General features: G+C 41.8%; 2 protein-coding genes across 4 annotated transcripts in view; one reads left to right on the forward strand and one right to left on the reverse strand.

Moving 5' to 3' along the window:
- The first annotated feature begins 11,789 nt into the window (after positions 1-11,789).
- HEMK2 (HemK methyltransferase 2, ETF1 glutamine and histone H4 lysine) lies at positions 11,790-18,918 on the forward strand. 2 transcript variants are annotated; one of them, XM_077342494.1, is made up of 6 exons: positions 11,862-12,089; positions 13,828-13,914; positions 15,311-15,401; positions 16,359-16,442; positions 17,790-17,931; positions 18,751-18,918. In XM_077342494.1, exons 1-6 carry the CDS (start codon positions 11,959-11,961, stop codon positions 18,855-18,857), a joined length of 642 nt encoding a protein of 213 aa, XP_077198609.1. In that variant the 5' UTR covers positions 11,862-11,958; the 3' UTR covers positions 18,858-18,918. The 2 variants fall into 2 exon arrangements, with proteins under 2 accessions (XP_077198610.1, XP_077198609.1); XM_077342495.1 differs by lacking the exon at positions 16,359-16,442 and having other exon boundaries at positions 11,790-12,089.
- An 885-nt stretch (positions 18,919-19,803) lies between these two features.
- LTN1 (listerin E3 ubiquitin protein ligase 1) overlaps positions 19,804-26,294 on the reverse strand; it is a 34,575-nt gene continuing 28,084 nt past the window's right edge. Inside the window, exons 23-30 of one of the 2 annotated variants that reach the window (XM_077342479.1) lie at positions 25,420-25,657; positions 24,558-24,632; positions 23,816-24,002; positions 22,600-22,771; positions 21,333-21,553; positions 20,797-20,991; positions 20,196-20,363; positions 19,804-19,980 (exon numbers count right to left, since the gene is read on the reverse strand). In XM_077342479.1, the coding sequence (XP_077198594.1) occupies positions 19,918-19,980; positions 20,196-20,363; positions 20,797-20,991; positions 21,333-21,553; positions 22,600-22,771; positions 23,816-24,002; positions 24,558-24,632; positions 25,420-25,657 (1,319 nt within the window). In that variant the 3' untranslated portion in view covers positions 19,804-19,917. Of the gene's footprint in view, positions 20,364-20,796; positions 20,992-21,332; positions 21,554-22,599; positions 22,772-23,815; positions 24,003-24,557; positions 24,633-25,419; positions 25,658-26,294 lie in introns of both variants that reach the window. The other variant, XM_077342478.1, reaches the window with a different exon arrangement.

Consider the following 26,294-nt stretch of genomic DNA (forward strand, 5'->3'; position numbering starts at 1 on the left):
TTGTTTGCACTGTTCATTTAAGAAGGCATTCTTATCTCTTCTAGCTTTTCTCTGGAATAACAAGTAGTAGTACAGTGTAATTCATACATTCGGGTAAAATATAGTCACAGTGGTTTTAACTGGTGATAACAATGTGTGTAACATCTAGTTAACTTGCTAACTGTGCAACAATGTTTCCATGGGTAGACCGGTTCAGGATTCAATATATGGATAGGAGTTCTCCGGGGGCCCATTGTTACCTCAACCAAATGCCTGGTGGAAGAACTCCATTTTTCAGGAAGTTCAGACAGAGTCCTGATCTCTTCAGGGAGCTTGTTCCACCAAGAGGGGAACAGGACAGAGAATGCTCTGGCCCTGGTTGAGGTCCGAACTGCTGCGGCGAGGAATCACCAGCCAGTTGGAGGTGGTGGTGCATAGAGCTCTTTAGGGGTGTAGGCAGTGTGACAGTTTCTCAGGTACACTGGGCCCAGACCACGTATGGCCTTGAAGGTGATAACCAAAAACCTTAAGTCTGATTCAGAATTCAATTGGGAACCAGTGCAGTTGTCGGAAAGCGGGCCGAATGTGGGACCTCTCTGGTGTTCCTGTGAGGATCCTGGCTGTGGCATTCTGGACCATTTGCAGTTTCCAGATCAAGGTTAAGGCCTGCATAGAGTGAATTACAGAAGTCTAGTCTAGAAGTGACTGTCACATGGATCACTGTGGCTAGGTGATCTGGGGCCAAGAAGGGCACTAGAAGTTTGGCTTGGCATAGATGGTAGAAAGCCAGCTGCACTGCTCTTGTGACCTGCACCTCCATAGAGAGGGAGGCATTGAGGATCACGCCCAGGTTCCTGGTGGAGTGAGCCGTTGATAGCCACACCTCATCCAGGTTGGGCAGACACGTTTCCATGCTTAGACCCTTCCTGCCCAACCATAGGACTTCTGTCTTTGAGGGGTTGAGGTTCAGATGACTCTGCTTGAGCCATCTCATCACTGCTTCAAGACATCTGGCTATGGCTTCTGAGGGAGAATCATAGTGGCCATCCATCAGGAGGAAGAGTTCGGTGTCATCTGTATATTATAAAAATGTAAATGCATTTAAATAAATCCTGATACAATCTTATTCCAGGGGCCTTATTTGGGTTTTATCAAGTCCTTATTAATAATAATAGTGATGTGGATATGAATTATGTACTGAAGAGTTCTGACGGCAACAGCTCTAGGTGGCAATGGCTAAATAAGGATTAAGTAGGGTTGCAAATCCTGGGTTGGGAAATACTTCTATATTTTGGAGCCTGAGGAAGGTGGGGTCTGAAGAGTGGAGGGATATAATGCCATACAGTTCACCTTCCAAGGTGGCCATTTTCTCCAGATGAATTTATCATGGTTACCAATTCTAATCGCAGGACCTCTCCAGCCACCACCTGGAGGATATCAAGCAGGGCCTGAGGCTGAAGAGGCAATGGGAAGAGATAGGTAATCCAGACAAGATGGATGGAGAAAGCTGTAGCCTAGGAAGAGATATGGAAATCACAGTGTACAAGAGAAGGAAAACTGGAGCAGTACCACTTGGGAGAACTTTTAAAAAGAGAATCTCTCATTCCATCTACCTCATTTTTATTCCACCATTCCTTCAAAGAGCTCAAAGAGATGTATGTAGGGTTCTCACTAATTTTATACTTAGAATAACTCTATAAGGTAGGTTCAGCTCTGACGTTGTTACTAGCCCAAGATCTCTCAATGAACTTCATGATTATAGGGAAATGTACAGGTCCTCCTAGTCTTACTTTCTGGCTTTACATCACACTGGCTTCCAACAGAGGGTGAGGCAATGTGGAAAGGAGAGAGAAGCAGCCAAATTTTAGGAGGGAAAAGGAAGAATGAATTCAACAAGAGGGATCTCAGAGCCTAACCTACCTCATAGAGTTGATCCAAGTATAAAATGGGTGGGAACTCTACATACATCTTGAACTCTTTGAAGGCATGGTTTGTGCAGTCCAGTCCTTCCCTGAACAGATTGATTGGCATTGCTGCTAGAAGCCCATGTTCTCCATGGCTCCATCAGACAAATTATCAAGCTAAATATGTTACCTCTTTGACTATCCTTAAATATCTACTATACCAAGTAAACAATGCTATTAATTTTGTTGAAGGGCAGAATTAGGTGAATTCCTTCATCTGAAAGGATATGTCTTTGGGGGAGTAATGATGCTGAGTTTGTTTTGCCTGCATTATCTTGCAGAGTTTATTCTGAATCTTGATTTAATTTGCTTGAGCCCCAGATTTGTAAACTTTTGGTATGTCTAAACTTTATAAACTTTCTTTGCTATATTATATAATGGAAAAGATTGTTTTATTGGTAGCAAAATTCTTATATATTGCAGTTAAGGAGTGTGATTTCTAAAGGTCAAGCCTATGTAAGAAAGTATTTTGCTCATGTTCTAAGATTTGTGATGTTTGTTTTGTGTAATACGATCTAAACATAAAACTAAAAATGAATTACTCATTTTAATTTGGAAGGAAAACCTCCCACAAAACAGATTTTTTAAAACCTGAATAAAAACTGAACAGGCCAGTTTACCCCTGTGGTGACCTCCCTCTCTACCCTGGGGCAGCCTAACCATATATGTGGAGGTCTGGAAGTCATGCTGTCAAATCACAGTATTTTCCATATAGAACTGTAACTATGGACTAACCATGAAAAAAATATTTGCAGGGATCTGGTGCTAATATGCCTTTAATAGAAGTATCAGTAAAAAAACATAGTGAAAATGAATGACTTCTGGTTACTTGGCATTCCATTATTATTTATATATTCAGCATTAAAAACTTATTTCCTGAGAGACAGCCAAGATTCTATTAAATAATTACAATTAAGCTAAATTTGTTAGAATCATTAATGCAGTTCTGATATGAAGCAACGCTTCAAATATTTGGATAGATTTAGCCCTTGGGACATATGAAAGCATTGTTTCCTCAAACAGTCTGTAAATCTATCCAAAGGAATTCAAGCGAGTTTGGCAAATATGTGCTAAAATAAACTGATATTTATATAGATTGAATGTTTATAAGTCATATCCGTTAAATTCTTATGTGTACCTTAGGGTATCTGCAAATTAAATAGAATAGCAGTTTATTTTTACAGCACTGTATTTTACTGCAAATACAAAAAAAGTTATGTAAGAGCCTAGATACAGTAAAAATTTATAACAAGAATTTTATAGTAGTTTGGTGGATTTTTTTAAAAACAAAGACTATTCATTTCCTTAAAATGTGCCATACCATAAAACTAGTTATCATGAACTATTGTTTATATGTATATACGTTTATTATCTTAATTGCCAAGTTCCTGTATCAAATAATACTATAAAGTTCCTGATGGTCACCATCTGGAATATTTCACTCAACAAAACAAAATTTCTGGATTCTTTTAACCATGTGAACTAAGCACTGTAATTTTCTGGGAGAAACATAATCGTATTATTTCTGAAAATGCAGCCTTTGTGAAAACTACCTCTATTTGGCTATAGACCTAACAAAAAGACTTCCCTCCCCCCTCAGAGCAGTTCTAATTTATCATCGGGGTTTCCAGGGCAATGGCTACCCCTCCCCCTCCAGACACACATTATGTTGGAAGCTTCTGCCAGGCTGCTCTTCCATTGGTATGCCTTCAAGTAGAACATTTGGTACAGAAGAGTGAAGTAAAATAGTTCTGCTTACAGACAGTTAAAGAAATAGCCATACTGTGTAATTCAATGAATTTCAGTGTTGCTCAGTTGTCATCTAGTGCAGTGGTCCCCAACCTGCGGGCCGCGGCCCGGCGCCGGGCCGCAAAGGCCATGGCGCCGGGCCGCGCTCCCTCTCCCCGCCCCCCCCGCAGTAAAAAACTTCCCAGGCCGCAAGCTTGCGGCCCGGGAAGCTACTTACTGCGGGAGGGCGGGCAGGGAATCAGGGCCGGGCCGCGCCCGTGCAGGCCGCGCCCACTCGGCCCGATCCGCGGGCGTGGCCCGATCCGCGGGCGTGGCCCGATCCGTGGGTGCGGCCCGCGGGCGCGGCCGGGCGCGGCTCGTGGGTGCGTCACGCGGGCGCGGCCGAGCGCGTCTCGGGGGTGCGGCCCGCGGGCGCGGCCCGATCCGCGGGCGCAGCTCGCGGGCGCGGCCCGAAACATGGGCTCGCGGGCGCGGTCCCTGCGGGCGCGACCCAATGCCCTGCCGGTCCCCAGCCTAATAAAGGTTGGGGACCACTGATCTAGTGTAGCGATCCCCAACCTGTGGGCCGCAGACCACATGTGGTCCTTCGACTAATTGGAGGTGGGCCCCGAAGGACGCGTTCTCCCCCCCCCCGGCCCTTTACAACACACTTCGGGTGTCATTGTCTCCCATCACTCCCAGATGGGACTATCTCGTTGCAGAGAAACAAGCTCAGGGTTCCTATTGATTTGTCATTGTCATGAGTTAAAATTTCCATGAAAATAATGTTCCTTATGTTCATTGTTGTGGCGTGTCTGTATCTTATTTTGAAGGGATGTTTAAACATTACCATAGCGATCAGAGAGTGTTAGGGCAGTGGTTTAACAAATATGTTTAGTTCCTTCCACTGTAAATGGACATTTGTAAACAGTAGAACATGATAGTAATATAACTAATTCTTCTTTAATGACCATTCCACATTCAGCTATTCAGGAGTTAATTCCTTGAATTAAGTGCTTCTTATATAGAATCATAGAGTTGGAAGGGGCCATACAGGCCATCCAGTCCAACCCCCTGCTCAACGCAGGATCAGCCCAAGGCATCCAAAAGCATCCAAGAAAAGTGTGTATCTAACCTTTGCTTAGAAGAGCCTCTTGTGGCGCAGAGTGATAAGGCAGCCGTCTGAAAACTTTGCCCATAAGGCTGGGAGTTCAAGCCCAGCAGCCGGCTCAAGGTCGACTCAGCCTTCCATCCTTCCGAGGTCGGTAAAATGAGTACCCAGCTTGCTGGGGGGTAAACGGTCATGACTGGGGAAGGCACTGGCAAACCACCCCGTATTGAGTCTGCCATGAAAACGCTAGAGGGCGTCACCCCAAGGGTCAGACATGACTCGGTGCTTGCACAGGGGATACCTTTACCTTTACCTTTTAACCTTTGCTTGAAGACTGCCAGTGAGGGGGAGCTCACCACCTCCTTAGGCAGCCTATTCCACTGCTGAACTACTCTGACTGTGAAATTTTTTTTCCTGATATCTAGCCTATATCGTTTTACTTGTAGTTTAAATCCATTACTGCGCGTCCTTTCCTCTGCAGCCAACGGAAACAGCATCCTGCCCTCCTCCAAGTGACAACCTTTCAAATACTTAAAGAGGCCTATCATGTCCCCTCTCAACCTCCTTTTCTCCAGGCTGAACATTCCCAAGTCCCTCAACCTCTTTTCATAGGGCTTGGTCCCTTGGCCCCAGATCATCCTCGCTGCTCTCCTCTGTACCCTTTCAATTTTATCTGCGTCCTTCTTGAAGTGAGGCCTCCAGAACTGCACACAGTACTCCAGGTGTAGTTTAACCAGTGCCGTATACAATGGGACTATGACATCTTGTGATTTTGATGTGATGCCCCTGTTGACACAGCTCAAAATGGCATTTGCCTTTCTTACCATTTCATCACACTGCCTGCTCATATTTAGCTTACAATCCACAAGTACCCCAAGGTCTCATTCACACACAGTGTTACCTAGAAGCATATCCCCTATCCAGTAGGCATGCTTTTCATTTTTCTGACCAAGATGCAGAACTTTACACTTATCTTTATTAAATTGCATCTTGTTCTCATTTGCCCATTTTTCCATTGTGTTCAGATCACGTTCAGATCTTCTTATAAAATGCCACAGCCCAATAGAACAAAATAGAAATCATACAAGCAGTGCTCCCCAACCATTTTTGGGCCGGGGACCGGGGGGGAAGAGGGAGGCCCGGGGACCGGGGGGGAAGGAGGCGCAAGTGTGCTGGCAAGCACAAACATACAGGCGCAGCAGCTCCATACCTGCGGGTTTGCGCCTGCGCCTCCCTCCCCCCCACAGCGTGCCGCTCGCTGCGCCGGGGCCCGGGAACGATCGGCCACCAAAAACAACCGGTTGGTCTCGGCGCAGTGAGCGCCGTGCTGCTAGGGGAGGGAGGTACCCCCACCGGCGTCCCAGTGCCCGCACCTCCCTCCCCCAAGGATGTATCTTCTTTTGGATTATTACTATCTCATTAAGATACTAGAATGTAAGCCTACTGTATGTAAAATACAGCAGTCGCTAGCCTCGGGTCAGGCAAAGGGGCAGTCCTGCCATGTCCGCGATGCGGTGGGGCTTTCCCTTTGGCTGGGCCTTCCCCTACACCCGCCTCCCCCCTGATACCACGGCCTCGGAACCTACCTGGCGTGTCGGTGGGCAGCACAGTAATTGCGGCCGTGGGCCAAAGGTGGCCCACGTTGGGGTTGGACGGGTTGGGAGGCGCTTTGCGCCTCTCAACTGGCCAGTCCTGGCCCAAGGGGCCAATCGGCAGCTGATTGGGCCCTCTGCTTGTCAGTCTGGGACCAAGGGGCCAATTGTTGGCCCCCCCATCCCGGACAGCACCCACCCACACATCCCTTACTGCTTTATTTATACCGCAGAGGGTTGTAAAGATAATTAGTTAAAGCTATAAAACCATTTCAGAGCAGCATCGACATCTATTTTTACTGTAATTCTAGTATACTCTTCACATTTGTCTTTTTATCTAGTAATGGGTGCTTTCATATGGGGACCCTTAGATGTTAATACTCACTGGCCCCAACTGAAACCTTGGTGGAAAAGCTCCATCTTACAGGCCCTAGAGAACTGAACCAGCTCTGTCAGGGCTTGGATCTCCACTGGGAGCTCAAATGTTTTTAATTAATCAAATCCTTTTATGTGCTGCTTTTAAGAACCTGGGTGGAAAGATGGCATTAAATGTTTTAAATAAATAGATCTGTAATCAGCATAACAATGAATTTTTTGACTTGGAAGAAATCTTGTATGGCATCTTCCTCACTTCTCAGACTAACAAAGAAAAGTGAACCCTGCATCATATAAGTGACAGTTTCCATCAAGAAAAATGTTTAATATCTATAAGATAATTACATGATAGAAATGCTGTCAAAACAAATATTAACTTGCCAGTAATTTTTAGAAACTGAAAAAGACTCTTTTTTGGCAACAACATCATGCCTTCTTCCAAGGCAAGCAATAAATTCAGGTTATGTAAGCACTAAAAACAAATGTTGTATAAGCACAATTTTAAAGTATTTCTTTAAAACAGAAATAATTAAGCAGATTTCATGAGCACTGAGATGGCCAAAACCAACATCTACTACAGATCAAAACTATGAGGTCATTTTCTTGTATGATAATCCAAATGTTGGCCACCTGTAGAGATAAAACAACCTTCAGATGAATTAACTGAATAAATATTGATAATAAATAAAAAGTTTCAGCACCTATTGCAATTCTCCATTTCAATAATAAGGGAATGCATCCCAGTTAATTTCCTTTACGGGAGTAACTGTAGACAACAGGATACGTCTAGAAGACAACAGATTCAGAAAAGAAAATGTCATAGAGATATCAGCTAAAACTACTCTAGCATGTAATCAGTGTTAGCCTATTCCATACTATAAAAAAATATCCCAAGAATACAATAATATTGTGCCTAGCATTAGACCTCAGGCTCCATACAAAATCACAAGCCTATAAACCATCACAAATAACATTTTATTCTTGGCTACTACAGCTTTCCAGTGTTGTTCAAAAAGACCAGAGATAATTTTAGATCAGCCCACAGGAGCTTTTGCTGAAGCTGAGTTTCCTTGGCCACCCATAAACAAGCTGAAGAATTGGAATTGATCTTCATTCCTGGACAGAATTTCATATTTGCCCATCAAGTTACACAGCAGGGCTGGCTGTTATTGGGTTGCAAAGAAGGGGAAGTGTGTTCTAAAGGCACTCTTTTGAGAACATTCTGATATCATATTTGTTTCTTGTGAATCCTACATCAACAGTGTATTTATTACTTGCATTTATTAATCATCTTTTTACTCAAATGGATACATAATAAAACACTAGGAAAGCACATTTTGAAATGGACCTTACAACATTTATTTAACATTATTTATAGTCCGCCTTTCTCACATGGACTCAAAGCAAAGTACACACAGTGAGTCAGTACAATGAACAAAATGCAATATTCAATAATGAATGCATGAGCCAGTGTGGTGCCGTGGCTAAAAGTGGCAGACTCTAATCTGGAGAACCAGGTTTGAATCCTCCACATGAAGAATGCTAGGTGATCTTGGGCCAACATGATTCTCCCAGAATTCTCTCAGCCCCTCCTACCTCACAGGGTGATGTGGGGAAAGAAAGGGAAGGTGGTTGAAAGCTACTTTGAGACTCCTTAGTGTAGAGAAAAACAAGATTTAAAACCCAGCTATTCTAAAAGAATGGGAACACCAGAAAGGAGAATAGCGTAAGTATTAACATGACATGTTAGGTAGTACCTGAAATTACAAAATAGGGTCCTACTTACAAATACTCTATACAGCAGGTCCCAATCACTTATCTTAGTAACTTTATGAAACCATTTTAGCCTGCACAGCCTGCACAGAAAGCCCTCTTGAACAGTTCAGTTTTGCATAGTTTGAAGAAGGCCAAGAGATCAGGAACTTTCCTAACCTCCTCAGTCAGGCCATTCCACAAGATGGGAGCCACAATGGAGAAAGCACATGTCATGTTGCTGATTTGCAGGTCAGTAGCTGAAAAAATCCCTGCTGCCATGAGTGGAGTTGTCATGGCAGAGCCTAGAGAGACAGGAAGTCCTGCAAATAAGGAGCCAAGACCATGATGGGCTTTATATGTGTTAGTCGATACTTTAACCTGAGCTCAGTAACAAATAGGCAGCCAATGGAGGGTTTGCATAATTGGTGTAATATGCACACTGAGTCTAGTTCCCACTAATAGTTGAGCTGCAGCACTCTGGACCAGCTGAAGTTTCAAAATTGATTTTGAGGGGAGACCAATGTACAGTGCATACAGCCTTGATATTACTGTGGCATGGATCTAAGTGGGCAGGCTACATGTATCAAGGTATGGGGCCATTTTACAGAATAGGCAGAGTTGGAAGAAAGCCTTTTTTGCAGCTGCATTAACTTGCTTCTCCAGCAATAAAGCTGGGTCCAGTATGTCTCCAAATATTTCAACTGAACTCAGTTGAGCTCCTTCAAAAGTGAAGAGAAAAATGTCCTTCCAAGCTTCCACTTTCCCAGCCAGCTAATGCACTGGGTTTCATTTAGCTAAGTTAACCACTGCAACCAGACAGCAATTCGCCCTCAGAAAATCGCTACACTCTTGCCAACAACCTGCAACACCTGCGAAAAAGACATGTGCGTTCTCAATGTAGCAGTTGCAACGAAGTCCCTCCCGGGGCTCTCTCCTCTGAACTTCCAGAGAAGCAATCGCCATTTTTTTTTTCCTTGGAGCGGGGAAAGCAACAAACCAGCGAGGCTTGATTCAACCTGCGAAGCTACAGTCCCTCCACAGAAGTGCTTTAAAGCTCCCCTAAGTCCCCAAGCACAACACAGCCCCCTGTTCGCCATTTCTCTTTAATTACTCATTTATATGATTTCTGATTGATTTGTCTACTTAAATCACATTTTTTTTACAACTGAGAGACCCCTGAAACTGTCCTTAGGCTTCAAGAAACCCTACAAGTGGTGCAATTGTGAAGAATATGCTTGGGAAACAGCAGAGTACATGCCCACCTGGGGCCCTTCCCCTTCCTAATCCCTCCAGGTCTATCATTGACCATTTTGGGAGGGGAGGCAAATCAACATGACCATATTATGGTCATATCACCTAATACATGTTTAACAAATTGAAAAAAAAATTAAAAAATTAACTCCCTTTCAGGAAATCCTCCCAGGACCATCAAAAAACCCCAGGGTTTCACAAAATCCTGGTTGAGGAAACCTGACTTAAACAATTGCCTACTAAGATCACTGAAGCAACAAGAAATGAGGGGAGGGTAGCATAGGTTCCTATATCATGGTTAACCTGTTAATGGAGGCTGGAGTGCAGTGTCCTCTTGGGGTTGGTGGGGGGGGGGGATTCAGGTTTTTATTACTCTGAGTGGGTTGGAAGGGGAGGGGGGCCTAACTCAGCCTCAGCTCTGTGGGCTGCTTCAGGGTGGGTGGAGACCAGGGCCTAGCTCCTGCCCACCATTGGAGCCTGGCATTTCGGTCTCAGGGTGTGTGAAACAGGCTGCTGTTCTCTAGTTGGGTGAGTTCTCTTGGGGCAAGTTGGATAAGGGGATTGTTTCAGGTTGTTTTTGTTTTTTTTTGGGGGGGGGGTGACGTCAGTGACAAGTCAATTCCAGGAACATGGCAGGAAGGTGTGGTCAGCTGACCCTTCAGGTTTACTTCAAAGGCTGTTTTAGAGGCTACTCCACAGTCAAAAAGTTAGAAAAGACTGCTCTCAGGTCTCCAGTTCCTTCCTTTTCTGTTTCCCCTCAAGCCATTGATCTGCCTTCCCTTCTCTCCTGTGCTACTCAGAAATGCTACTTCTAACTCCACCAAAGAATGGACACAAATCTGACATCAAAGATCACAGGACTGAGAACCTGTATACTTCAACCTTCCAGGGCATTCAACAAGGGATCTCAAAGTAGCTGTTTTATTGCAAAAAAACTTCAAGAACAGACTGGAAAGGGAGGTTGCAGAAATGCAAGTTATTAAAACATTCAAAATGATGGAATCCCCAGGACTCAACAAGGACACTGGGTTTTGTCTCACTACGTATGTTAACCTCATTCAATTCTTATATCCACACTCCTTACAATCCCCTTTATTTTATTTGGGATGGGACAATGTGACTGTAATGTTATGTAGGACAAAATAGCAAACTCAGCACGGCTTGTCACCTGTGGGGATGCTTCCGTGCTTGGGTGGAGACAGATGGGGCTAGCGGCTAGACTCTTTTAATTTTTTTTCCACAACTGGGAAAGTGTCTGCCATTAATTACTAACCTTGACATTTTTATTCCCCCTATAATTTTGTGAACTACAATTGAACTGAAAGTGTTGCAAGATTGATCATACTTCTTATTTAGGATGTTGTGACGCTGTTTACTGATTTGCTACTAACCTTTTTTCTCCTTACATTTGAACTCTTATGATCCTTGTTCCATGGTCTGAGGAACTGTGCATACACAGGAAAGCTCACGCTTTGAATAAATCATTGTTGGTCTTAAAGAGGCAATTGGGACTCAAATGTTGTTGTTCTCCCAGATTTTGTTCCTCCTGGCAAGCATCTGAAGTTAACTTTTGTTCTGTTATTGCGCTGTCTCAATAACTGAGCTACCTTCCGAATGCCTAACTGCCCATTACCAATTTGCACACACATGTTCCTTCTGCATGGATAAATGCTCACTTGCCTCCGGCGTTCCCTGATTTCTGACACCCAAATCGGGCCCACCCCCATGTCCTCTGGAGTTTCCGCCCGGAACCGCAGCTGCATCACCCCCTTCCAGGCAATCTCCTTCAGACCCCGATTAAAGCCATTGCCAAACTCGAAGAAAATCGCGTTGCTACTCTGCGGTCCTCTCCCAATTAGCCCGCAGCCTCTTCAGCTGCCGCGCACCCATGAGGACAAGACTGCGCGCCTGGCGCTCCTCCTGCTAAATCATCCCTAATCCCGAGAGGAAAACTGTACAGCCCGTCTCTCGCCGGAACAGGGGCAGCAGGGTGGGCCGGAGGGGCCCTGGGGCGGGGCACTTGCGCACAGAGAATTTCGGGCCCGAATCCATCGCTCGTCCATCGTTTCTGAAGCCTGCTATCGAAGTCTGGGGCACCAGCGCGCTCGCAGGCAGGCAGGCAGGCAGGCAGGCGGGGCTTGAGTCGCGTAGGAAGGAAAGGCACAAGGCCGCTTGCGCCGCCGGGCGAGGAAGGGGGCGTGTCATGATCCCCACGCCGTGGCACGCGCATGCCGGGGCGCAAGGCCCCTTCAGCGAAGTCTACGCGCCGGCCGAGGACACTTTCCTGCTGCTGGACGCCCTGGAGCTGGACGCCGAGAAGCTGAGACGCGCCAAGTGAGGCCCGGGAGCATCCCTCGGGAGGGGCGGGCAGGGGCTAGGAGAGAGGAGGCCTCCGGGATCTCTGTAATGCAGACATTGGTAAGAGCCGCCAACGAGGCTCATCAAGGTTTGTGATGAACGACTGGCGTCTTACAGGGTGGTGCATAAGGTTGCCAACTCTGGGGTGTAAAATTCCTGGAGATTTGGGGGTGGAGCCTGAGTAAGGACCTCAGCAAAGCTTGATATTACAGACTTCACCCGCCAGTCCACCCATTTGCTCCAGGGGGACTGAGCTCCGTATACTGGAGTTCAGTTGTAATTCTCGGTGGGTCTCCGGGCCCCACCTAGAGGTTGGCAACCCTCTAGGGAGCAACCGTGTTTGCAGCTTTTCTCGGTGGGAAAACACAGTTAAGTGGTTCCCCTCCTATGAAAATTTTTTAAAATTGGGTGGGGGGGGGAATTTAACATGTTAAAAGTGTTTTACTTCTGTGTGTTGGTATCAATGTGTGTAAGAGCTTCTAGGATTTAACACAGAGCAACTCAGCAGCACAAAGAGTATCAATGTATTTGATAAGAGCAAGTCTGGAACTCAGTGCATAACATTTAATACCAACCTCTTCCACTAATGAACAAGAAGACCACAGGTACATAGTATTGCTGTTCAGTGGTTTCAGCTGGACTTGACAGAATTGCTGATAACTTGTCATGTGAGCCAGAGCTGCCTTTTGCCCTAAAGGCCCCCAAAATACAGATTGCCAAAGGAAGCAGCTACTTCACTTGATCTCATTCTTTGCATGAATGAAATTGCATCTCTTAATAATCCAAGTTGCATCAGATGTTGGGAGAGTTTACTGGTGGAAGCAGTTATCCCAGGCAACAGGTGGCCTTTCCAGCACCTCCTATTGTGATAAGTATCCTGTGTTTCAAAGGTTGCTATTCACTTTATTGCCATTTCCTCAGCTGTGTGCACCCAAACTACCATTTCCTCTCTCATGTCACCATGGGGCTTCTCAAAAACCTTTAATATCTAAACTGATATAGCATTATAACTTTATGAAGATCAATCTGCTAAGTCTTTGGGATTCTAAACTAAACGATGTCTCCAGCCGTTTCAGTTGCCAAGATCCACCTTTTCCATTTTATGTCCACAATAAAAACTAAACAGGAGTAGAGATTTTTCAGAATGCAAGCTGGGAATTCAGAGAATATAATGTTAGATTTTTATAACATCATTGAGATCTAGATGTTGTCAGTTGTTTAAAAAAGGCCTCTGGTGGTAGGTGAGAATGGAAGCTGTGAGACAGTGTCACGAACACCCAACACCCACTATTATGAGAAACCATGATACTGTACTGAGTTGGAAAATGTGGCAACAGGAATGCTACAGGGATTGTTGCTGTGTAGAATACTCTGTTTCCAACACACACAAACTATTTTGTTTGCAAGCAGTACATTTTGAATGAGCTACAGCATCTTGGAAAACTAGATGTAATGTTTAGGAAAGATAGACAGCATGAATTCAGGATTCTTAATAGTTACAGGGTATTCTACTAAATTAAAGCTTATGCTAAACATTGGTTTCTTTATCTTTTTCATTAATAAGAAAATGCAAATGTTAAAAGTTCAGGATTTTAACAACATTGTATAGAATAATCAGAAATATTAGAACCGATATAGCCATTCTTAGGTAATCTGTATATATAACAGTATGACATTCATTTTCTTCCAATATTTTTATGTTGAAAACATTTAGTGTTGAAATTTGCCTGGAAGTAGGATCCGGATCTGGTGTAGTTTCAACGTTTGTGGCATCATTAATTGAATCCAAAGCTTTATACTTGTAAGTATTAAGTCATTTCATATTGGGGCTAGGTGAAAAGTTGGATGCATTTTTCTGTTTAAAACCATCCCTCCCTCCAATATAAAAGTCATATAAAGGTAACTGTTTATTTGTAGTAGTGAAATAAAGAGCTGTCTGCATTTCTTTCTTTGCTTCATATTCACTCCTACCTAATTATATTGTATCCTCTGGAGCAAAGGGCACAATTATGGCTAGCCAATGCAGACAAAGAAAAAAGTGGGTTGCAAATAAACTCCATAGTGTAAAAGACTTTATTGGTTATTGACAATTCCAGCACCAGGAGCGTGTTCTGATTCTCCCGATGAAACCTACATGGCAAAACGCATAGAGACTTTGTAAAATAAATCTATTTCTGGCATTTTTTCTTTTTCAGTTTGTAGTCAGACGGTATGCAAACCGTGCATTTCCAGCCCTACTGATTAATTTTACTTTACCAGTTTTGATTACATGCTTTTAAAACCATGGTTTGACATGATCAGTTGACCTGTTGTATCGATGGAAGCACTCTCCTCTTTCATAAGGCTTGGTTAGTGGTAATAAATGAGGATCACAACTATGCTTTCTTTGCTTTAGTGGCAGATACATCCCTGTGCCTGATAAAACTCCCCTTAAAGCTATGTACCAGCTATTTAGTTACAGTTACTAATATCTGAACTATATTGATATAACAGTTTTATGAGCAATGTTTCTCATGTCTTTAATAGGAATGTGCAGTATACCATCAGGCTATGTTTCAATTCTGAGTATGATGTTCTTTGTAAATAGTATCCTAATCCTTAAACTGGGTAAATAATAATGTATTGGATTAGATTTTTATCATACCACTCTTCAAATGAATTCAGATCAGCCTGTGCAGGTGCTAGCCTTCTGCCATTTCTCACATCAAAAGGCAAGGCACAGGGTGCAATCCTAAGCACCCTTAATAGGGAAGAAATCCCACTGCACTTAGTGGGTTTTACTTCTCCGTATACTTTTTAACGTAGTAAAACATTTATCTCCCACCTTTTGTCTTGGTGGTAACAGTATGCTTAGGATTGGACTGTAAGTCTCCCAGTGCCCAAGATACCCCAGTAAGCTTTGTGGTACAGCAAGGATTTGAACCCATTCTGCCTCTTCTTTCTCCATTTTATATGCATTGTAAGCCTGTGAAGTAGATTAGGCTATTGAGCTGTATGGAAGAACAGGAATTTGAACCAGTGGCTCTGTAGTGATGGTGTGGCTTGCCATCTACTGTGTCGCAATAGCTGGATTGCCTGAGATTTTAGTAGGCAATGCAATTTGTATGTACTAAATTACCCATAAGGTTTCCTAAATGTGTAAGTTCATAAAAGATAAAATGTGTTAATTAAAAATGTTACTCATTTTGTGCTTACAGATGCACGGATATTAACCCTGTTGCAGGTCTGTGCACAGTGGAGACAGCTATACATAATAAGGTTGACATTCAACCCATAATTACTGATTTGGTGAGATATAGATTATAATTGATCTATCTGATAAGCCAGCCATTTTAGTGGGTTGTTAAAGTTGTCCTATGATTGCATTTTTAAAAATTGCTGTTTCTGATCAATTTCAACAAGCCTTTCAGGTTAGCTCAGATCCTCTGCTTTTTTCACTTACCTATTAACTGTTATAAAGAATGATTTCTCCTGCCTTCCTTGTTTATCCTGAGCCAGACTTAGTGGTGTTGGTAGCATCTGGCTTTGGCAAGCATACGACCGGCTGTCAGAAACAACAACTGTTTCTTTAAGAATGTGCCAACAAAAGATACTAAAAGAGTAGAAAAAAGATTGGGCTGAGTTTGGAAGAAAATGTTTGCCACAAGTAGTGTGGAGTGTTAGTGTGACTGAAGGGGGAAAGAGGCTGCTCTCTTGTCCCAGGTTAGTTTTCTTTCCCAGTGAAGAGACAGCCATTTGCATTGGGGCTCAGTGCACTTTAATGCTGACAGCTATACATCCTATTAACATTTTGTTTAATCTTGGGTAGGGTCCTGTCATTCCACTGCGCTCAGAAACACTCTCTGGAAGATCAGGGTCTGTATTTTGCAAAGCAGAGACAGGATACAGACTACCTTTCACTGTTCAGCTTTCAGTGTATCCATTATGGCAGCATTGTGGGAGAACTAGGCTTGTTCTAATAGACTGGCAAGTTCATGGGAAATTTTACAAGACTAATTTAGCATTATATTTGTGGTGTTTTGAAAGACTGCAGAACTGTCAGTTTTCTGTATGTAAGTCACTTGCCCTGTTTGCATCGCTGTAATTCCCCCCTCCCCAAATTCTGGAAGATGTTTTTTTTGTATTTTTTAAACTCCTGTTGCATTTCATGTAATGAGATTTATTATATGTAACCTTTAATGCAAAATGGAATTTCTTGATTAAAAAATAAAAGCCATCTTTTATTTTGCTTCAACTCATGCCTAGGTCACAGGACTGTTGCCACGACTTTTCGGGAAAGTTGATTTGCTGTTGTTTAACCCACCTTATGTGGTAACTCCTTCTGTTGAGGTGAGATCATGTATTAAAGGAAAGGCACACTAGATACCAGCTGTTACACTGAGAGTATGCAGTATTTCACTGTAGGTCTATGGAGGTTTTAATATTTAACAATTCACCTTCAGTTCCAAAGCTGTTGTCATATTTAATTAGGTAATCTTGTGAGAAATTCTTATCCTCAATATTGGTTGAGAAAATGTTTTCTGACACCTGCACCCTTACCATAAGCATGCTTCTCAGGAGCACAGTCCTCTGATCTATGGGGCATGTTCTCAGATAATAGCTGGTGGTGAGTAGTATGTGTTTCGATATGTGATTCCCCCCCCCTATTTTCCTTCCACTGCAAAACCCCCCCCCCCCACCCCACTTTAACCCACATACTGTTCCCTATCTACCAGGAACAGGACAGCAATGAAGTCCATTTTCAAATACAGAAATCTATTTTGTCAGTAGAAATGACTACTACACCTAACCCACTATTTACAAAATGTGCTCAGGGCCGTAGTTTGCTAAGGATCAAAGTAATCCTTGAAAATAATTAGCGAAAAACCTAAAATGTACCTTTGAGTTTAATAATATTTACTGAAGTGAGGTGATGGTTTCAGTAAATATCCTAAGATGGATGGAAGTTTTATTTATTTACAAAATTTATACCTTGTATTTTCTGGCCTCTTGAGAGCCATCAAGACAGCTAATAGATTAAAAACATACACCATAAAAACAACTAAAACCAAGCTTAAAATACAAATACAAATATATTTAAAACATCAACTTAAACAGAACAGGGGAAAGGATCACTGAGGGAATGTCATATGAAATAAAAAACGGTTTCACCTACTGGTAGATAGAAACAGAAGGGGACAGAGTTTTCGTGCCACAACCCAATAAGGCCTTCTTTTGGGTTATTAACTGCTTCTCAGGTGGGGCTCCTTGAGCAGGGTGTTGGAAAATGTTCCTAAGGAAGTTGTTGGTTGTTCCGGTGTGCTTGTCCAGTTTGGTGTAGTGGTTAGGAGCGCAGACTTCTAATATGGCATGCCGGGTTCGATTCTGCACTCCCAAACATGCAACAAGCTGGGTGACCTTGGGCTCGCCATGGTGCTGATAAAGCTATTCTGATCGAGCAGTGATATCAGGGCTCTCTCAGCCTCACCCATCTCATGGGGTGTCTGTTGTGGGGAGAGGAAAGGGAAGGCGACTGTAAGCCTCTTTGAGCCTCCTTGGAGTATTGAAAAGCAGCATAGAAGAACGAACTCTTCTTCTTTTCCTTCCAGGATTTTTAGAGCCCTAAAGATAAACACCTGCGCTTTGAATTGTGCCTGGAAATGTGTGTTCAGAATGCATTTTTCTTATTTATTCTAGGTGGAAAGCCATGGAATAGAAGCAGCCTGGGCTGGAGGTAAAAACGGCAGAGAAGTTATGGATAGGCTCTTTCCAGTCGTGTCAGACTTGCTTTCAACAAGAGGTTTATTTTACCTAGTTACAATTAAAGAAAATAATCCAGGTATTGTTATTTGCTTTAAATTCTTTAGTTCACTGAAAGATTTTTAAATACTTATCCTGAACTTGTCATGTTAATAATTGCCTGAAAATACTGTTTGTGAAATTTTTGAATATGTCTTGGAGATGATTTTATATTCTGAGCTACATATGTCCTTCAAGGTGGAGCTATTGCCACTGAACACATCCTATCAATAGATAACCTTGTGTAGAACTTAAAATTTTATTAAGCATGTAACAAAGGGTGTAAACGGGTGAATGGTACCTTATAGCCCAGAATTTCTATATCTTTGTTAAGCAGGTAATAATGGGGACTGCCAGAAGTGACAGTACAATACCAGTACTGTTAAAGTAGGCTTGTCCTGGGTATTTATTAGATAATAAATAAATAAATGCAAATCTGCCTTTTTAAATCCAAGTTTAGGGAGCTTTCTCATAGGGAGTATATATACATGATCATTTTGCCTGCTCAGAATGGCAATGGCCCTATACTCTCAGCACAAGTTATTTCACATAAACTACTGCCTGATCCCTTGAACTGGCAATATGAGGGATTGAACCGAGGACATTCTGCATGCCACGCAGATGCTCTGCCACTGAGCTTTGGTCCCTCCCCACATGTAACTGTCCTGTATACTTCTTTTCCTGTTATTTTTCTAGCTTCAGTCTCCCCTTTTGCCTTTGTTTTTTGCACTTTCTCAAATAATCAAAAGGGAAGAGATTTCCAAATTAGAGCCATTTTTGAAGAGATGTAGCAAATAATTATTTAATAGAATGTGGCTAATAACTGAATTTAAACTGAATTTTTATTGTTTAATTGCAGATGAAATTATAGAAATCTTACAGAAAAGTGGTTTAAAAGGCACCAAGGCAGTATGTAGACAAGCTGGAAGTGAAAATCTCTCAATACTCAGATTTTGTAAATCCTGAAGACTTCGTATGCTATTACAGTGGGGGTAAATAATTAATTAAAATATTATTTGTACCATTATGCTATCAAGAATTTGTGAACAGTTTGTCAGGGGGAGAGGCAGCCAGGCTTTGTTTGTTGAAAGAAGCTAATTTGTAAACTTTTACAAGAAACACAACTGGGTGAAGACCATTACCAGAAATACAATGTGGACTGTTCTTTTCTACCATCCTGATTGTAAGCAGAGTACTTTTTGCCTCCCTTCATCTCACAGCATCCTGAACACTTGCTAGGGCCATCTTCCATACACTTTACCAATAGTTTGAAACATGGAAGTAGGAAGCACTGAATGCACAGCAAAATAGCTGCCATGGGTACTGAGATCCAATCATAAAATACTGGGACATTCTATACTACACGTCCTCCTACAATAAATATAGCTGTTTCCAAACTGGTGATCCCTGCAGCAGCAGAGGTGACAACTGCTGAACTCTTCTGATGTTATCTCATACTGCAGCAATACACATTGGTTTGGCTTTTTTTTTTGGAGAAAGAAGCAAATGGGCACTACGAATCAAACTGGCGGCCACAGGAATGGCAGTGGGTACCACTGTTGTAAAAAAATTCATTGGGTTTATTGGTTTACCTTTGCAGAATCCCTAGTTTTAAACATGGGATGGAAAATTTTAGTGTTGGGGACTTTATGAATCTATTCTGATCTGGGACCAACTGACACAGTGCAGTCACCTCCCCGCACATTCCCCCCCCCCCCATGCTGTTTTCCCTGATTGAAAGTGTGAGGTAGACCGAAGACCTTGGGCTTAAGGGTTAGATGTTTTACCATTGGAGGGGGTGGGGAGCATGGGAATCAAATCTTCCTTTGCTTTCAAATTCCTTATCGCATTCTTACAATGTGTGTAAGTGAAGGGAGGAAAAAAACAAGTCTCTTTAATAAAAATTCGCAGATTATGATGACCAAACAATGCAAGATTTTTATTTTAAATATAAGGCTAATAATAGCTGATTTCATAACTGAATCCAGGTGTGCTTGGTGTCTGACAAATTCACAGAAGATATATTTCAGAAGAAGGTCTCCCGACAAAGTGGACAGGTGGACTTGTTAGAGGATGTAAACCACTTGTACTGGAGAAGAAGAAAACACATTAAAGGCAGTCATGGAGCAAATATGCTTGATATTAGGCAGCTACTTAAAGGGACAGATCAGTGCTGCCTTTTTAAGGAATATTCATTATCTCTTTTTCACTAAAATGATGGCAGTTATTTACCCATGGCACTTCTTGGCTCTGTTTTGCTTCTTGCCGTTTTAAATGAAAAGTGTATCTATTTGAGGTACTTACAAGGCAGGCGGAGTGGAACTTTTTCTTGCATGTTCTGCAGGCTTTTTTGGGAAGAGAGTAGTTAGAGCCATGTATAACAGAGAAACAGATCATGCAGTCTTCAACACCCTCAAAACGCTTATCCACATTGTTTTTCCATAATGCCAAGCCTTCCATAATGCTTCCATTCTGGGGGGGAAAGAAAAGAGGAAAGCCTTCATAATAATGGTTACTGTCAGAAACAATATAACCCTTCTTTAGATTTCCCTCTCCTCTAGATGGTTATCTCAGGGGAAAGCCAAGTTGTGGTGAGGTATTTTAACTATTATTGTAAGCTGTCTTGAACTGAGGAAAAGTGGGATATAAATGTTTTAATAAACTATCAATTTAACTATATGATATTTCAAGGCAGCACTGTCTTAGAAAAAGCTGGGTTTCTTGATGGGACAAAGTTATACTGGTCAAGCCATACTGGCCATGTCCAATGGTCAACTGCAGGAATAGCACCATTTTCCTACACCTCAAAGCAAATCTCTTCTATAATGGGGGTTGTCTGATATACAGAAAGAGCTGAATTACTACAGTGTTCTTCAAATTGAGAGGGATTTGATTCAAAACATACCTGATGTGTGAGATATGTACTCAACTGTAGCATCCAGTTGCGCCACTGTTGAACAGCTACACCAACCCTCTTTCCGCTCTCCACAGTGATGGAGCCTAGGGGGTAATTGGGGGGAAGCTGTATGATCAACTCGATGAAGATATCATCGACTGAGTATGTAGCAATGACTTCTCGAGTAGCAGACCGAGCCTTTACCTGTGGAAAACAGAAATGTTCAGTGCCCAGAACACTTCCCAGGGATCTTTATACTGCCAAATGGTTTTGAATGTACATCAATGCAGAGCATTTTACTGTGGTACATGCAGAGTTCAGTAAGTGGCCACCTGATCTGTAAAATAATAAATCATTCAACCTTTATTTACGGAACAGTTGTTGGTACTAGGGGCGCAGAATTACTTCTTTGGCAAGCTTTGATTTTTTTGGTCTTCCTTATTACTAAGCACAAGAAAGGGTCAGAAAGCTGGCCAAGACTTTTTATCTGGACCCATTTATGATGGGAGGGTCGGTTTACAAAGAGGTAAATGCATTATACAAACCATCATGCCATTAAACAACTGTGTGCTGGTTTGCACTGAAGATATTTCTTGGGACGAAAGGATGTTACTGACGTATCTGCTTGTAAATTTATCTACAATACTGAAGACACGTTTCTCACAGCTATTCCACCAAAGGCGAACCATGGCAGGCAAATCTTTTAATGCCATGCAATAAACCGAGCAAGCCAGGTGTGGGATCTGCGATGGCAGTGCTGACATATCTGGAGAACACATTGGAAGAGTGGTTATAAAACAAAAGAAGTTAGACTATGGATCCTCCCCCCGTCTCCCACTATTTCAATGACTGTCTTCTCATGATGTAATAAAATATGTCATACTTAGAATCAGACTTGGAAGGGACATCCAAGGTCATCTAGTCCACCCCCCTGCACAATTTAGGAACTCAGAACTACTTGCCCACCCACTGTGACCCCAGTTTCATGTCCGAGTGATCCCTTCACCAAAAATCTATAGAATCCAGCCTGGCCTGAAAGAAATCACCTACTATCCCACAGTAGCAATCAGTAATTGCCTGGAAGTGTCACATGAGACAAACACTGGCACATCCCTTCCTGCCCACCCACTCACAGTCCGCCTAAATACTCCTTGTTGTTGGAATACACGAAAGACCAAGCGAGAGACAAAGCTTTGCCTGTTGACAATCCTGACAATCCCCCTGCCTACTCTACAATGACTAATTTTCTTTGCTCCTCACCTTCCCCATGCTAAAGGGAAAAATGTAAGTCAAAATAAACAATAGACTGTTAACAGTTTCCTTTCTCGGACACCAAAGCTATCACTCATCGTCTGAACAATTACATACTGCATCAGTTATAGCATGAGAACTTATTTGGCAGATATAACCGAGCACCTCAACTGGGGAAAATCGAGACGAAATGTGCAGAATAACTATTATAATGAACGACAAATGTAGAATTAACTTCAACTGTAAGAGATATAAATTCCAAAACTGTCCAGTTCGTTTTGGGGGTTCTGTTCCTTGCATGATTTGGATCATGACAAAACAATTACAATAAATTTGCTGTGTCTGCTTTGAAGGAAATGTTTAATGACAGGTGTTTTCTAACAATAGCTTTGCTTAGGATTTAAAATTAGAAAGGGTTTTTTTAGATGGCCGTTCTAAGAACACTCCTGGGAGCCTCACTGACTAAAGCGGGAACCCTGAGACCTGCACGGGATAATTTTGTTTGACTTTGAAATATGTTTAAACTTAATAACGTAAAAGCTTAAAACCACTTTGACTGACCTTTAATGTCTAGATTCAGCTCTTCAGTAAAATATGTTTTTGTGTCCTTATTAGGAAATTCAGCTGTTGATCCTGAAAAAGCTGGGTTTTCTGGCATAAGCCTGAACAGGTGATACAATAGTTTATTCAAACTCTTAGTTCTTCGAAGATACAGGGAATAAAGAGCTCGTAACTGATAGTGAAGACAAAATACATAAAAATGAAATTTTGTTTTCAAAAGAATGTATCCAACAACAAAAAGTTTAGTGTAATTCAAGGCAGATTTGATAATGTTCCTCTACCAAGTTTTAACTCAAGCCGTTTCAAGAGTATCAAAATCCAACACGCAGTCGTGTAGATAGGATGAAATTATCCTGTCTAGCGAAATGTATCTTCTTGAGATTTATTGAATCCTAAATAATTTTGCAACCAGAACGGGGTTCCAGGTATTCAATTGAAGAAGTGACCCCTTTATTGAAGAGCTATTGCATATATGATATCATCTACTTGTAATACTGGTGATTTTATATGTTATATATGATGTTATATTAAGACTATAATTGCAACCACTGAAGAAGCAATAGAAAGCGGGATTGAATACCTGGGACCCCGTTCTGGTTGCAAAATTATTTAGGATTTAATAAATCTCAAGAAGACACAACCTGTTGCCTATTGGTTTCATTTGTTTTGGGTGTATTTCTACAAGTAACCAATGGTGTTTCTTCAATGTGCCAAACAATACAAATTCCACCAAAATCTTTATGTTGGTGAGACACTGCAGAAGGGAACAGAGAAAAGGACCATGAACAAAAGGTTCACTCAACAAAATGCCAGGTCACCCCAATATCAATTGTGCATACAGTTCATAGGCAAGTAGAACTAAATCCAACACACAGTCATTCAGAGAAGATGAAATAATCCTGTCTAGCTAAACTATTTGCCAAACAATACAAGCCCTGCCAAAAACTGTACATGAGTCGATAAGCGTTCCTTTCAGCATACCATTAACATTCAGTATACCATTTTTCTATAAACACAGCTATTTAGTTCCTTGGAAACTGCTCACATATGGAAGAGCCAGTGTAAGAAGTGCCTTCCAAATCTTTCCTTCCTCGAGCCAGAAATGACATCTCTAGTGCCATATTGTGTGCAGTTCAATGCTATTCATCCCAACTGCTACAGAACAACTCATGTGCAAATATATGGAAGTGCAATTTGCATAGAGGGCTACATTTACCTGAGAAGATGCTGCCTTGAAAAAGGTTAATATTAACTTCCATGTGAGCAGATACCCTAAAACAAGGCAAAATTCCTCACTCAATGGCTGAACAACCACAAACTCTCCGACTGGAATGCATTCTAGGATGTTTTCTAGTAAGTCTTCTTGAGTGGCAAGAACAGTCATAAGAGCTGCTGGAGGAGACCTAGAATGAAAGGGAGAAAGGAAGCTATTGATTTTACTGTCAAACAGGCTTTCCTATTCAGAACATAAAAACAGATTGTTTCTGGGATCACATGCGTGCCTCCCCATCCCTAGTTTGTTTTGAAAATCATGATGAAACAATTAACTACCTATGATATACACTGCCAGTCCCTTTTAGCTGTGGCTTCCTTCCATATTTACAAGTCTTTTTGCAGTTCTGTACATACAGATAGGTCTGTATATCTTTAGCTGTGAAAGTACTTAGTACTAGTAACTAGTACCCAGTACCTAGTACTGATTATCTGCTCCTTGCTTCAAAGCCTGAAATGTGGTATTATACCAAAGAAGTCATATTAGGTAAAGCTAATAAGTTAAAGGGGGGGGATCTCCATCTGACTGAAATTCATGTTTAAGAAAAATGTTGTAGGAGCAAATAAAGCCTTAAAATTTGTTTGCAAAACCATCTCCATTATATTTATAAACATCCCCCTATATATAAAACAAATGTTCCAAATGTGTCAATTTCAACCTCTATTCTATTAGCAAAGAAACATACAGTGATAATTCTTCCTCTTCATCACCATAGGATTTGAGGTCTTTATTGTCAAATGCAGGCAAATCAGACATTAATCTGGAAATTGAAAAAGGAGAAAAGAGGGGGGGGAATTAGTCCTTACTTTTAACATACTGAATTTATCGTATCCTGAAAGGGTTTTTTTTTTACTAATCACTGGTAATTATGTAAGAAAGTGAACACACTGTTACATGCTACAGATAAAACTGCATAATTGTTTGGAGACAAGAAAGTTTTCTATCCCTAGCACCTGAGCTGGTGACTTTCATAATGCAAAATATGCTATGATGCTGACTTTGTATTGTCATCTCTCATCCTTGGCCCACCATTGATTATATTTAATATACTAGCCACTGTATATGGCAAGAGTAGACCTGCAATATCTCACTATTGGATGAAGGAAGGCAGAAGGAACAGAAGATTCACCAGTTTTCCCTTTCCTTCACCCGTTTGCCCTTGGGAAAGGAACATGTGGAGGAACCCACCATGAGACAGCAATGGTTGGCCATTTGTCTGCAGAAGATTGGCCCAGATGAGACACTCTCTGGGCCCCTTACTCCAGGGATTTTCCAGTAATGTGTATTTATGACAGAAAGAGCTGTGTTTTAGGATGATGTTGGGTGGGGTGGGGGGCACTTGACTGTGAGGATTTAACAGACTCCTGATTTATATGATTAAACAAGGTCAGGTAATTGCTAGTACATAGACTATATTTATTGCTTGTGTAATCTGTGGAACATTAAGGCTCATTTGTTAACACAAGATGATGCCTAGTTGTTTTTCTCTAGGCATGTTTTCGACTGAAAAGAATCAAAATATATATATAGTGGAGTAACCAACTTACTTATTTAGCATGTGGTATACTGTGATCTGAATAGGTCTAGCTCTGAACAGCAGTAGTGGAGATAATGTATTTAACAAGGTCTGCACTTTATCGGGAAGGTTTGTTTTCTGGCTAGCAACAAATCTGGCGGGAAGTTTGTGGTTCAGTAACTGATCCTTTGAGACAAACATCAGAGCTTCGCCCAAGGGCTTCAACACCGAGTTCTGAAATGATGTTTCTGAGGTATTTTTTTCTTCTCCTAGTGAAAGGAAGATAAAAGACAAATTTCATTTAGTTTTGCGTTTGTCGCAAAGGTTACAGAGCACACTTTCCCCCCCCCCCAAACCATCCAAAAATATTAAAAACAAGCATGATACTGTTCTTGTATGTTTTCTCAACAGCCAAAGGGAAAAATGGGATAACGTATTTTAATAAACATGTAAACAGACTTCAAAAGAAAATGCATTATCAGACAGTTTAACTGGCTCATAATTTTAATGTTTAAAAGTGTGGAAAACAAATGGATGTAAAATGGATGGCTATTTATCCTATTCTCATCAATTTAGCCTATGTGGAAAGGTTTAGAAAAGTCAACAAGAGGTAGAGAAAGTGGACGGAGGGAGCTGTTTGTCCCTTTGCCATAATACTAGAACTCAAAAGTCACCCATGTAGTTGATGGGCAATGGATTCAAGATTAATAAATGAAAGGAATGTCTTTACCCAACAAACAATTAAATTGTGGAATTTGCTACCAGAGGATGCAGTGAGGGCCATGGGCACAGATGGCTTTAAACGGGGTTTAGTTAGATTTATGGAGGATGTGTCCACTGGAGCTGCTAGAATTAAGAGAACCTCCGCGTTCAGAAGCAGCAAACCTAGAAAGCAACATTAAGCCT

Source organism: Paroedura picta, chromosome 6 (assembly GCF_049243985.1).
Source record: "Paroedura picta isolate Pp20150507F chromosome 6, Ppicta_v3.0, whole genome shotgun sequence".
Taxonomy (NCBI): Eukaryota; Metazoa; Chordata; class Lepidosauria; order Squamata; family Gekkonidae; genus Paroedura; species Paroedura picta.